Source organism: Bos javanicus, chromosome 20 (genome assembly GCF_032452875.1).
Source record: "Bos javanicus breed banteng chromosome 20, ARS-OSU_banteng_1.0, whole genome shotgun sequence".
NCBI classification, from domain to species: Eukaryota; Metazoa; Chordata; class Mammalia; order Artiodactyla; family Bovidae; genus Bos; species Bos javanicus.
Genome location: NC_083887.1, coordinates 16,903,934 through 16,916,543, shown reverse-complemented (window position 1 = coordinate 16,916,543; position 12,610 = coordinate 16,903,934). Strand labels below are relative to the sequence as shown.

General features: G+C 34.1%; 1 protein-coding gene across 6 annotated transcripts in view; it reads left to right on the top strand.

Annotated features, from left to right (window-relative positions):
- KIF2A (kinesin family member 2A) overlaps nucleotides 1-12,610 on the top strand; it is a 71,608-nt gene that overhangs the window by 52,642 nt on the left and 6,356 nt on the right. For 3 of the 6 annotated variants that reach the window (XM_061393446.1, XM_061393447.1, XM_061393448.1), the window contains exons 16-20: nucleotides 1,021-1,088; nucleotides 4,004-4,117; nucleotides 5,292-5,442; nucleotides 8,611-8,712; nucleotides 11,457-11,592. In XM_061393446.1, the coding sequence (XP_061249430.1) occupies nucleotides 1,021-1,088; nucleotides 4,004-4,117; nucleotides 5,292-5,442; nucleotides 8,611-8,712; nucleotides 11,457-11,592 (571 nt within the window). The remainder of the gene's footprint in view (nucleotides 1-1,020; nucleotides 1,089-4,003; nucleotides 4,118-5,291; nucleotides 5,443-8,610; nucleotides 8,713-11,456; nucleotides 11,593-12,610) is intronic. The other 3 variants (XM_061393449.1, XM_061393450.1, XM_061393451.1) reach the window with 1 other exon arrangement.

The following is a 12,610-nucleotide window of genomic DNA, read 5'->3' as shown; positions in this document are numbered from 1 at the left end:
AATTATACAACATCTATGGGAAATTTATGAAATACATTAATGGCATTTAAAGTTTTCTACTGTGATACAGTGAAACTTAAAAATGTGGTCCTTGCCAATCTGATAGGATTGTATTACAGTTATAATACATTCATGCATTCTATTAATTACAACATCTCTGAGTCCTCGTGAGATTGGTTTCCATTGCTTTCTGTTTTCCTTACATATTGGTCACACTTCTGTCTTTCTTCATATGTCTAGAATTTTGGATTATATAATTTTCATTATGAATGAATATCTTACAGACACTCTGGATTCTGTTATGTTCTTCTGAATATTATTGGTTTGTTGTTGTTACTATTATTTTAGCAGAAAGTTAACTTAGCTGAATTCCAAACTCTTGTCTCCCCTGCTCTGGGCAGCAACTGACCTTGAAATCTCTGTTTAGCTCTTTTAGACTTAGCTATGTTTCTTATAGTCAGCCTTGTGTACTCCAGTTTGGGGGTCAGGCAGAGATGTGGGTAATGTGTGTATTTGGGTAGAGTACTCACGTGTATGTATACATACACACACACACGAGTTTCTCACTCTGTGGTTACTTCTCTTCTGGGACAGACTTCACTTCCCAGTTGCTATGGTGCCCACCTCCAAACTGTGCTTTATTTATTTAGTTTCTTAACTAGTGAAACTCCAGGTTTTTATTGAAGTTTTAGTTGTCCTATGTGACAGCAGCACAATTTGCCCTTAGACAAAAAAAAAATTTATCAAACAGAGGGGCAGTGAGTACTCAGTGTTACTCCCTTCTTTGAGGTGTTGACCTCCATTCTCTGCCTGATGTTTGATCATTTTGTGGTGCTGTTAGAGCTGTTTATATTTTAACTGGAGTTTGTAATTACTGTATGACTACGTGTGTGAGATACTGAGTTACCTTGGAGTTTCTTTCCTTTGGGAGACCGTATTAAGATTAGACCTTAAGGAGCCACGTGTCAGTATTACTGTCATCTATAACATTTTCTTTATCTTTGCATTTTCCCCCCATAGATTGCCACAATCTCTCCAGGAATGGCATCCTGTGAAAATACCCTCAATACATTAAGATATGCAAATAGGTATGAGATATGGTTATTTTGAAATTCAAAAGGAATAGAACAGTATCTGATTTGATTTAATATCTTACAGGGTAAATCTTACTGTTCTTTCCGTTTTCAAAAAAATTTTTGCATGATATTTGTTAAAATGATATTTAAAATAATTTTATCACATCCTAAAAATAAAAATAATTAGGGTTGTGTTGAGTAACTTGAGAAGACAGTTACATTTTTAGTAGAATTGGTCTTACTCAAGAACATGATACATTTTTCCATTTAACCAAGTTATATTTCGTAGTATTAGTTCTCATTATGTTAAGACTCAAAAGTAAGTGAGTATCAGGCGCAGTCTGTATTTCTTAAATTATTTTGCTATATGCTAAACAATTATTTCTGATAATGTTAAATGTTATACATGGGAAATCTAGGGATTTAATAGTGATAGCACCATTCTTTGTGGTGTTCTGTATGGTGAAAATACAGTTACAAACTTGAATAGACAATTGGATTATTACAAATGAGAGGACAGAAAGCGTTATACACCATTAAAACAATTTGTTCCCATTGCTCTTGTTTTAAATAACTATTTATATAGTTTAAAATTTCTGTTATCACATACTGCATTTGTGATTTTAACCTAAAGATAAAATTCCTCTTTGTATTCCATTTCTAGTGTGATGAGTCTTTTAATTTTGCTAAACATGAGTATTTTGTACTGCTTTTGTTTTAGTCACTATTGAGACTTTATTTTTAATCTTCCATTAAGATGTTAAATATATATGCATATAGGAAAGTACCCAAACATAATAAATGAAAACTTCATACTTTACATAATATAATGTAATGAATACTTATAAAGTATAAATTCTAGTCATCAAACCTGGAAATAGAACATTTCCAGTACCCCCAGAAAATTCCCCATGTGTCCCATCCTGATCACAGATCCTGAATAACATGCATAAATACATAAATCTCAATCCATTAATCCATTATCCTGATTTTGGAATAAATTGCTCAATTTTCTTTCTTTCTCCCTTTTTAAAAATAGTTTTACTACCTATGAATGTATCTTTGAACAATATAGGTAGCTGTATTTGAACTTCACATAAATGAGAACACCCTTTGTTCTTTGGTATTTTGCTTTTGCTTTGAGAGATTTAAAAAAATCATCAGTAGAAACTGTTGAAAAGTATAAACTTAGCTTTTGCCAAAAGATGAAAAATAATAATTTCTTTAAAAATATAATAGAATTTTATTTTTAAATTTAATCCCTTTTAAACTTTGAATTATAAAATCTTGGCTATGAATGTTTAATCATTCTTTATAGTGAACATTTTTGGTATTGTAGGGTTTTTATCACTAATTTAAAATGCTTCTTATTTCAGAATTGTTCATGGGAGAGATGAGGAACAGCTTAGTGTTATAGTCCTGCTGTAGAATTAAAACCCTCATGTCTTCAGACTTCTGTATTTGGCTATTCCTCTAGTTCATTTAGACCCAAGTAAAATATTTTAATTTATTATCATGTAATGTGATTCATTTGCAACATTACTAACCATCTGGGACAAACAGTTCTGTCTTTTATTTCCATATCTCTAGGAATAAAGATTTTCAACCTCCTTTGATAGCTCATTTGAGGAATATAATTCCTGCATATAGTATAGTTCAGCTTGGGCAAGAGAGCTTTGAATAGAGGGAAAATGTGTGGTTAGGGGCTAAAAGGGTACCTAAATGAGGATATTCTGAAAGAATAAGATAAGTAATGGGGTTGGGAGTAAAAAAGTGATTAACTCAGTATTAGAAATTTAGGTTTGTCAGCATGTATGTAAATAAGCTTTATAAAGTGACTATTAAGGATAAAGGGCAAATGAATGTGATATTGAACCTTTGAGAGTAGACATTACCAAAAGGTCAAAGAAAGATTCTAAGTATAAGATATTACTAGTTTTATCTATGTGACTATTTTGATGTGTATAAACAGTAATTTCGTTTAGTTTAATTTGAGAAGTAATGAGAAAAATAGAGAATATGGTTGGTATATATTGAAGTGTTCAAACATAAAATTTGTACTCAGCCAGGTTTGAACCTCAGTTAGGCCACATTCTCACTGAATGAACTTGGGTAAGGTACTTTATTGCTCTGAACCAATTTCTTATCAGTAAAATGGTGGTAATATCACAACATTGTCGTAATGGTTAAATAATGTCTGAGAAATACTAATCATGCTATCTGCTGATAGAAAGTAATTAATAAATATTGCTTGCTGTTATTAAGTAGGATTGGCCCAAAGAGGATATAGGAACTCAAAAAAGTTGGTGCAGAAAACCCGTGATTTGGTTAATACACCTGTTAGAGACATTGTCAAGAACAATTAAAATTCCATTGCTAAAGGATTTTCTTTGCCATGATTCATCATCTGAATCACCAAACACAGAAAATTATTTGAGTGACTGTTTTTTCAGTTTGTTCCAAAGTTGCTTCATAACTGATACATTCTAGGTGCATAGGAAAGAAGTTAATTCAGTATAAAGATTGTATGCCATTAGGACTTTAATTCTCTTCTGTCCTGTTTGAAAAGACTGCAAGACTGTTGAGGACTCATTAATGCTATAAAATACTCATGGTATTGACTACAGAAGGAAGTTAGACACGAGTGGTCATGTAGCTTAATACAGGGCATTTCAAATTTAATTGATGGTCTAGTTAAACTTCTAGAAAAGATCTTGGGAAAAGGAAGAATTATGGAGTAGGGAATCAATAGAACAGAGGGGTTCAAAAACCTCTTAACTTTAATTATTTTTAAGATAGTGTAAATGCATTGTTACAACAAAGTTGATCCTTTTCTAATCAAGTTAGTATTAAATGAAAACTTGAAATGTGCATTCCTGTCTTTACAAGAGCATTTTCTTTTAATTTGTTGCTGTTTGGTGCTGCAGAGTAAAGGAGTTTGGAATTAGTCCATCAGACATTCCCTTCTCACAGGGTAGTGGCAGTCGCCCTGATCTCTCTCCTTCTTATGAGTATGACGACTTTTCTCCTTCGATTACCAGGTCTACTTTATTCTATACATACGATGTTTATTTTAAATAGTTTCTTTTGGATTGTGCTATATATAAATGTTTTGTAGCATTTACTTTCATGGCATATACTTCTTTTGTCCTGAGCCATTTTATTTTTCATTTTCATTTTGTTTGACAGGTGGTGGTTATACTGCATGATCTTAATTTTTACATACTTTATTCATTTATTTGCTTTAAAATGTTGATTTAGAATTCAGGCTTCCTTTTCCCCCTCTCATATTTTTAAGGATGATGTCATCTTTCCATATTTATTATTGAAGGATAGACTGTCTTATTTAAAAGGAAAAGTTTACATTCTTTGTGCAAGGAAATCACAAGGATCCTCTTGACTTAAAAAATGGATACTTGGGGGCTTCCTTAGTGGCCCAGTGGTTAACAATCCATGCTTCCAGCGCAGGGGGTGCAGATTCAATCCCTGATTGGAACTAAGATCCCATATGCCGCATGGTGTGACAAGTAAATAAAAATTAAATTAAAAAAAAAAAAAAAAAGTGTACCTCTCCCAAATGTGTAAATTTGAGTATAAGGGAGTAAACTTTTTTTAATGATAAAGCTTTACAGCTTCTGATCTTTATGGATTAGAAATATTTCATGTGTAGGTATTTTAATTTTAATTGAGCCTTGTAACTACCAAAAATCTGCAAAGTATATTAAATTCTTTGATTTTTGGAGGACTTTCCTGGTGGTCCAATAGTTAAGACTGTGCTTCCACTCCAGAGTGGTTTCAATCCCTGGTCAGAGAGCTGAGACCCTACCTGCCACACAGCAGCACCCCCCCCCCCCAAAAAAAACTGATTTTTTACAATGATGCATTTATTAATCTAAGTACTGTTGTAACATTTTTAACTGTATCACATGTCTCTTATTTATTTTGAAATTCTGAATAGCATACTTTGATTCTCAATTTGTTATGCACAGTAATTATGTTTGAAGTAATTATATAAAGTTGTACTTAAGTAAATTCCTAAAGTTTAATATCTCAGCATACCTTTAATATTTCCACAGATTTCAGTTAGATTTGATCTGGAAAGCTGACATCATCAATATTAATATGTTAATTGAATTGCTTTTATATTAAATAGGTTGATATTTCTTATCCCTCATGAGTCTTTGTTAATTAAAGATACCTCTTATGTGTTTATAGGGTTAAAGAACTGACTGTGGATCCAACTGCTGCTGGTGACGTCCGTCCAATAATGCACCATCCCCCAAATCAGATTGATGACTTAGAGGCACAGTGGGGTGTGGGCAGTTCCCCTCAGAGGGATGATCTAAAACTTCTTTGTGAACAGAATGTAAGTGACATAATATAATGGTAATTATCTTAGTTGTTTCATACATACCAGAATAAGTGAAAACTGGCCTCTAAATCAGGAATCAATAAACTAAAGCTTGTGGGCTTGCCATCTATTTTACAAACAAAGTTTGTTGAAGTATGGCCATGCTTGTTAAGAACAGAGGTGACAATGACCATACAGCTCACAAGCCAAAATATGTACTAAAGTTTGCTGACCCCTAATCTAACTATTCTTTTTTCCAGATTTTATACTGATTAAAATTGGGAGATTTATTTTTAGCTGTGCTGGGTCTTTGTTGCCATACGGGCTTTTTAGTTTCATTGAGCGGGAGCTACTCATTAGTTGAGTTGCACAGGCTTCTCATTGCAGTGTACAGGCTTTAGGGCACGTGGGCTCTGAAGTTCTGGCTTCTGGGCTCTAGAGCACAGGCTTGATAGTTGTGGCTCACTGGCTTTGTTGCTCTGCAGCATGTGGGATCTTCTTGGATCGGGGATTGAACCCCTGTCTCCTACATTGGCAGGCAGATTCATTACCACTGAGCCACCAGGGAAGTGCCTAAAATCGGGAAATTTTTAAAGTAATACAGGAAACAGACAAGTTTGAGAATTGTACATGCAATATATTCTATACATAAAGCTTAGAAACAAGATTACTTTAGACACATGGATATATACTGAAAGGACTCATAAACTATATCAAAAATGAAAAAATCTGACATTTATTACACCTAGCTGCTTTCTGTATTTTTGAATGTTTGGTGACATTTCATTATTTAAAATTTTGATTCCCCTGTTGCTCAAAAATAATAATGCATAAGGACAAAGATGTATTAAAAAATAACAAAAAAGCACAGATATTTTCACATAGTTATTTAACTTCATTTTTAAAATGTATAATCTGTATAGTTTTGTATCACTTTTCCCACTGAGAATCCTATAAGTGGCATTTTCTTATAATGATAAACGATAGCATTTATTAGTTGCTTATTACCTCATGACACATATTTGCTAAGCATTTTATTAACTGACATAATCCTCACATTTTCTAAAAGATTAAGTAATACGTGCTGAAGCCAGGCAGGATTGAAGTCTGGGTCTTTGTTATTCCCGAGTGAATCTTATGTCAGCTAAATTTAAGGTCCAAATATTCTAGAGTAACAAATGAACATACTAATTTTGTTATCATGTTCCAAAATACTTCCTATTAATAAAGCAGGACTTAATGCAGCAGTTCTCAACCAGGAATGACTTGGCCCCTCTCCAGGGGAAAAAATGTATGGAGACATCTTGGTCATCCCAAGTGGGATGGTATTGCTAAGATCTAGTGGGTTGAGGCGGGGGGTGATGCTCAGTATCGTACAATGCACAGGGACATTCTCCCTCCACAAACCCCCACAAAATGTCTGTGATGCTGAAGTTAAGAAACCGGGTTTAAATAAGAGTTCTCAACTTTGAACCGTAGACGATAAATAACTAAAAATGAAATCCAGGTGTTAGTCTATCCTCTGTCCCCCAAAAGCTTGGAAAGAGACTGTAGTTGCTTTTGAAATCCTTAAAGCAACCCTGCCTTGCTCCTGCATATGGTGCCTTCAAAGATACAGAAAACCAGAATGAGATAGGCACGCCCTACAGCATATCTCTCCCATTTTATTCTTGTATCTGTTGGGTCTCTGTGGGACCTTAATTGGGAGAGCTTGGCTAGGTCACTAGAACTAATCTAGACGCTTTTTAAGCGTGACATTATGGGTTCTTGCAACCTTCTCCATGTATGAGAGAGGGTGAATTTCTTTCAACTTTGCCTTCCCCAAGGAACTATCTTGAGATAGTTCAACTATTGATGCATGTGTTACATATTCTTACTGCTATATTAAATTTTAACAAGGTAGGTAAAATGGACTCGTGTCTAGGACATACTCTGGAGATAAAAGTAATACAGTAGACAGACTAAGAGGATAATCAAGTGCATTAGAATTCTGTAAGTAGTTGTATAGATAAAAAAGTTCTCTGCATGGACTGCATGGAAGTGATAGGAATTTGCATAGTATATTGAAGCAAAGGAAACACAGGACGTTCTGGGCTTGGCAGGGAGGTGGGCAGATAAATAAGTAAAGGTTTTTGATTGTGGGTTTACCAGAAAGACATAATATGAGAGCCTCATGCCTGCATGTCCTGATTAAAAACAGATAGATGGTTCTTTTCATAAAGAGAAAATAAAAAATTCTTTAGCTAATGTGATTATATAAACTTGTAGGGATGGTAGTGTATTGATGAGTCAAATGTCTACTTAAAATATTTAATTTAACCAAGATACACCCATATATTTAGAATTGTGTATTTTGTTTGACAAATGTTGCTTTTGCACTGACATTTTATACAACAATTTTAAGTGAACTTCTCTATCACTGTGGCTGCGTTTTGAGGAAATAAATCATTAGATAGTAGCGTTGGAAAGGAAGCTCAACAAAGAAAACAAAGCTGGAGAAGTTTGACTTGTTATAGGACCAAAATATATGATGTGTACATTTGTAGTTTTTTGTGGATGAAGTAGAGTCATGAATTATCCATTAAAACTTCTGTAAAAAAACAATAAGTAAATTATGTAGTGCAATTCAGAGTTTAAATTTAGTAAGAGTTAAGACCTTCATAATACCAATTTGATAGTCACAGTCATGAAGGATGTAATATTTACATCTCTGTTATACTGAAGTGTTATTTTAAATGAACATTGAATGAACTTAAAACTCAACGTTTTCCTTCTTATACTGAAAAGAAATTTAAGACATATATATGAATTCTTAGTGAAAATAGACAATGCTGAGGAAATATTTCAGTATATTTGTAGCCTGTGATAAGTGTACTTTTGAACAGTTGCACTCCTGAAAGAGACTGCTTTTTTAGAGTAATTCTGTAGTAAAGCTTGGGCTAAGTGAAAACTATCTCTTACTGATACGTTTAAGTTTGAGTTGTCTTACTGAATGTTAAATATTTTTGACCCATGAAAAGAAATTCTGGTTTTGCCTTTTGTTTTTTATTTTTAGTCTTTAATATTCAGGCTTCCTCACTTTCTCAGTTGCATTTTTGTAAATGACATAGAAAAATCACTTTTTTATTATAACATTTAAAATATAAACTTATGTCATAGTTTTTAAACTGTTTTTATTTTAAGGAAGAAGAGGTTTCCCCACAGTTGTTTACTTTTCACGAAGCTGTCTCACAAATGGTAGAAATGGAAGAACAAGTTGTAGAAGATCACAGGGCAGTATTCCAGGTGAAGTATGGTAGAATCTTTAATCACGTGTTTTTCTGAAAAATTAGCTACTAATGACTTTTGAATGTCACACTAATCTAAAAAAGCCCTTGTTTATGTTTATGCATATGTCTATTTGTAGGGCATATTTGAATAGAATGAATGATGACTACAAACAAACTTTCTTTGCAACTGTGGTAAAAAGATGTAGTTGATTTCTACTATTCTCCCACTTTCTTTGCTTTTGTTAGTTGTCTATTTTTAGAGGAGTTGATCTTCTGCCCTCCTTTACCTCTTTCTTCATGGTAGGCAGTTGGAAAACTCTTCTAAAGGGTATCAGGGCAGTTGAGGAAGAGTTAGTCTTTGCAGAAAAGGAAGGTTATTTCAGGAGAGTTACTGCACTGACTGAGCCATCAGTTGCAGATGAATGAGGAGGAATATATCCCTTCATATAGCCATAACTCCTTAGGTATTTATCCTATTGTGTGTTCAGCCTATTTAAAAAACCTTTTACTGTATGATCCTCCCCTCTTTATTAAATAAGAAAATATTCTGGAGAGTGATACCTATTTGAACATCTTTATGGAGACTGCGTGGTCGGCTTGCTCCTGAACCCCACCCCCTTCCCACAGTACTATAAATCCTTTGTCCTATTAACCTGTATATCCTTCTCTGATATTGAAGAAATCTTTATCTGTAAACAAATATTAACATTCCTCAACTCTAGGCAATTCACGCATTTGGATGACGGGCTCAAAAATATGAGAACTATTTATAATTGTAGAGTTGGATACACAATGATTAAAACTGTTAAAGTCAAACCCTTATTATGACTCTCTTAAGAAGAGCCCTAGGTATTTAGATTAAATCAAAAAGGACTCTTGTAATTTTAAGAAAATTGTTAGAATAATAAGAACACCCGTAAAACTCAAACAGGGTCCCCTGGTGGCTCAGTGGTAAAGAGCCTGCCTGCCAATGAGGAGATGCAGGTTCGATCCCTGGGTTGGGAAGATACCTGGAAGGAAATGGTAATACGCTCCAGTATTCTTGCCTGAGAAATTCCATAGACAGAGGAGGCTGGCAGGCTGCAGTTCATGGGGTTGCAGAAGAGTCAGACACGACTTAGTGACTAAACAACAAAACTTTGTTGTTTAGTGAGGCTTTCAAATTGAAATTTATGCTTGATGTGTCAGAATTAAATTGGTACATTTATAGAGTAGTTGTGTGTGCAGCATAGTTGAATTGGTTTGGAATTCAGCAGTAGACTTGTGAATGCTTTATTAAAGTGAAGTATACTTATCTTCTCAAAACAGATTTCTTAGGAAGTGTGCCTGCCTGTCTTCTTACCTGATTTGTTTCAAGTAATTTAATAAATTCAGCAACTAAAATTACATTTATATATAGTTGTCTGTGCCCTTCTTATTATATATTCATATATAATGGGTGTGTATATGTATTCAAGTGAGTTAATAAATTCAGCAACTAAAATGACATTATATGTAGTTGTCTATGCCCTTCTTGAATGAAGTGTCATATGAAGCCCATCATTTCCCACTTTGCCATTTTATAATGAAGTCTAAAATTTGTTTATTGGAAGAACTGAGTATTCTGACTTTCAATCTAATAGTCTTAAAATTCTATTCACTGTTCCTCCCTTCTGTGAACTGCCATTTTTCACACTGGGGTTTTGTTTCTAAAAATTAAATGTATAGCTGAAGGAAAAGAAAAATTACTGGGAGGTTGTGTGCCTGTGTTTTAATCAATGCATATTTAGTCTTCTAATAGATGGTGATATATAGTCTAATTGTAATTAGTCATTAAATTACATTGGTGTTTGGAAAAGTGAAATTGTGTGTACTGTAAAAAGTTAGAAAGTGTCCGTATTTATATCCCCTAACTCTTTAATTTAAAATGATCTGACCTTGTTAATAATCTATGGTTCATGGCATTGTGAAAAAATGAAATTCATAAATTCCACATATCTAAACTGAGTTAACAGTGGTTTCGTTAAAGCACTTAGGAATAGTAGTAATTAGTTAACTATTTAGTGGTTCACTTGACTCTTCTAAATGGGCTTTCTTGGGAATTCGTTGGTGGTCCAGTGGTTAGGCTCCACAGTTTTACTGCTGAGGGCCCAGGCTCAGTCCCTGGTCAGGGAACGCTTAAGATTCTGCAAGCCACACAGTGCAGCCAAAAAAACGGGAGCTATCCAGTGTTTCCTTACAGTCAATAATTTTGAAGAGCTACTGTTTCGAATTTATGTTTACCTCTTTGCGCAACCTCTGTGAGGCCCAAATGGATATCAGATAATTTACAAGTTATAGTCTCCCATAGGCCTCATGAGATTGCTCAGAAGTCCTATTACACCTGTTGTTTTAGGGATAGCTGAGGTTTTGAGATTTACTCTGCTCATTGATGGGTGTGTGTGCGTGTGTGATTCATTCCACCTGTTTGTGTGTTTGCTTCATTCCCTTCCCAAACCCCACTTGTTGGGAGGTGGGTGTGTGTGTGTCTGTGTTTGATTCATTCCCTCCCCTAAACCCCGCTCAAAGTAAAAATAGGACATTTTTTTTCTATCATGTTTGCATTTGAATGTAAAGAAATATTTCTTGATTTTATTGTATAAATAAAGATGTTTTATGGTTATAAATATTTCAGAGAATACTGTCTTGAGTATGTTTGAGTATATTTAAAATAAATCTATACACTGGTTTCTGTCTTATAAAGAGGCTTACTGGGTTTTTTTTTGGGGGGGGTCATTTTAGGAATCTATCCGATGGTTAGAAGATGAAAAGGCTCTCCTAGAGATGACTGAAGAAGTAGACTATGATGTGGATTCATACGCCACGCAACTTGAAGCTATTCTTGAGCAAAAAATAGACATTTTGACTGAACTGCGGGGTAATTCTGTTTTCATTTTATCGTTTGAAATCTGCCTAATATTTGTATGTAATTAGTGGGAGGATTTCATATTGTAAAAAGACATCTGAAGTGAAAATTATGGGCACGTTTAGCATCTTTCTAGAGTTATAAAGACCAACCCACCATTCCGTTTTTTTTTTCCCCTGAAAATGAAACATGAAATATTTTAAGTGCTCTCTAGTCATCTTTTTTGTTTTCGTCTTTGGAGAAGATAGACATCTTATGATTAAAGAGGGAAAATACATTTTAACAAGTTTTTTAAGTTTTATATACCCATGCAGAGCTTTGTTAGGCCAATTCTTTTCAGTATTATTTTCCTTGGTTTAGATCTATTCCAGGTCATCTTTCTATCACCTCCTACCTGCATCTCCTTTCTGTGCATATTTTGTCATGATTTTCCTTTGAACTCTTGTTTTAGAAAATGAAGGGGGAAAGGTTCCAAACAGCTAGTCTTTCTGCTTTGCTTATGAAGGGAAGCATGTGGCTTACCAAATGCCATGTCTTCTTTCTTGGCTTTTTAGTTAGCTTATCTGTGCGACTTCAGATAAGCATGTATTATATGTGCTGATTTCTTAGGCTTTGGCAAATTAGCCATCTTCATTTATATGCAAGTAGGCTTCTTTGTGTGTACATGCAGTGCAACATGAAACTTGACTGAAGTTGCTAGATTTTTTAGCACCAAACAAGCTGCTTAATTTTTTAAACTAGGTTCTTTGTAAAGTTAGTTATTTGAAATTATATCCTACAGAGTCAGCAGTGACCATTTTGCCAATTTAGAATTGTTTGTGCAGATGTAGGGTTTCTAACATTTGCTGTTTTTCATGTTCTTCATATTCAAGCCTTGATTTAACGTGTTTTGATCATTTTTCTAATCTGCCATAATGCATAAGCAGCTTTCTGTATGCATTTTATTCAGGAGACAGATCACAATGTATCCTTATTTTTTTCAATGCAAGATGTAGATTTCAACTTAGTTCCCTTCCTTTTCTCAGGATTC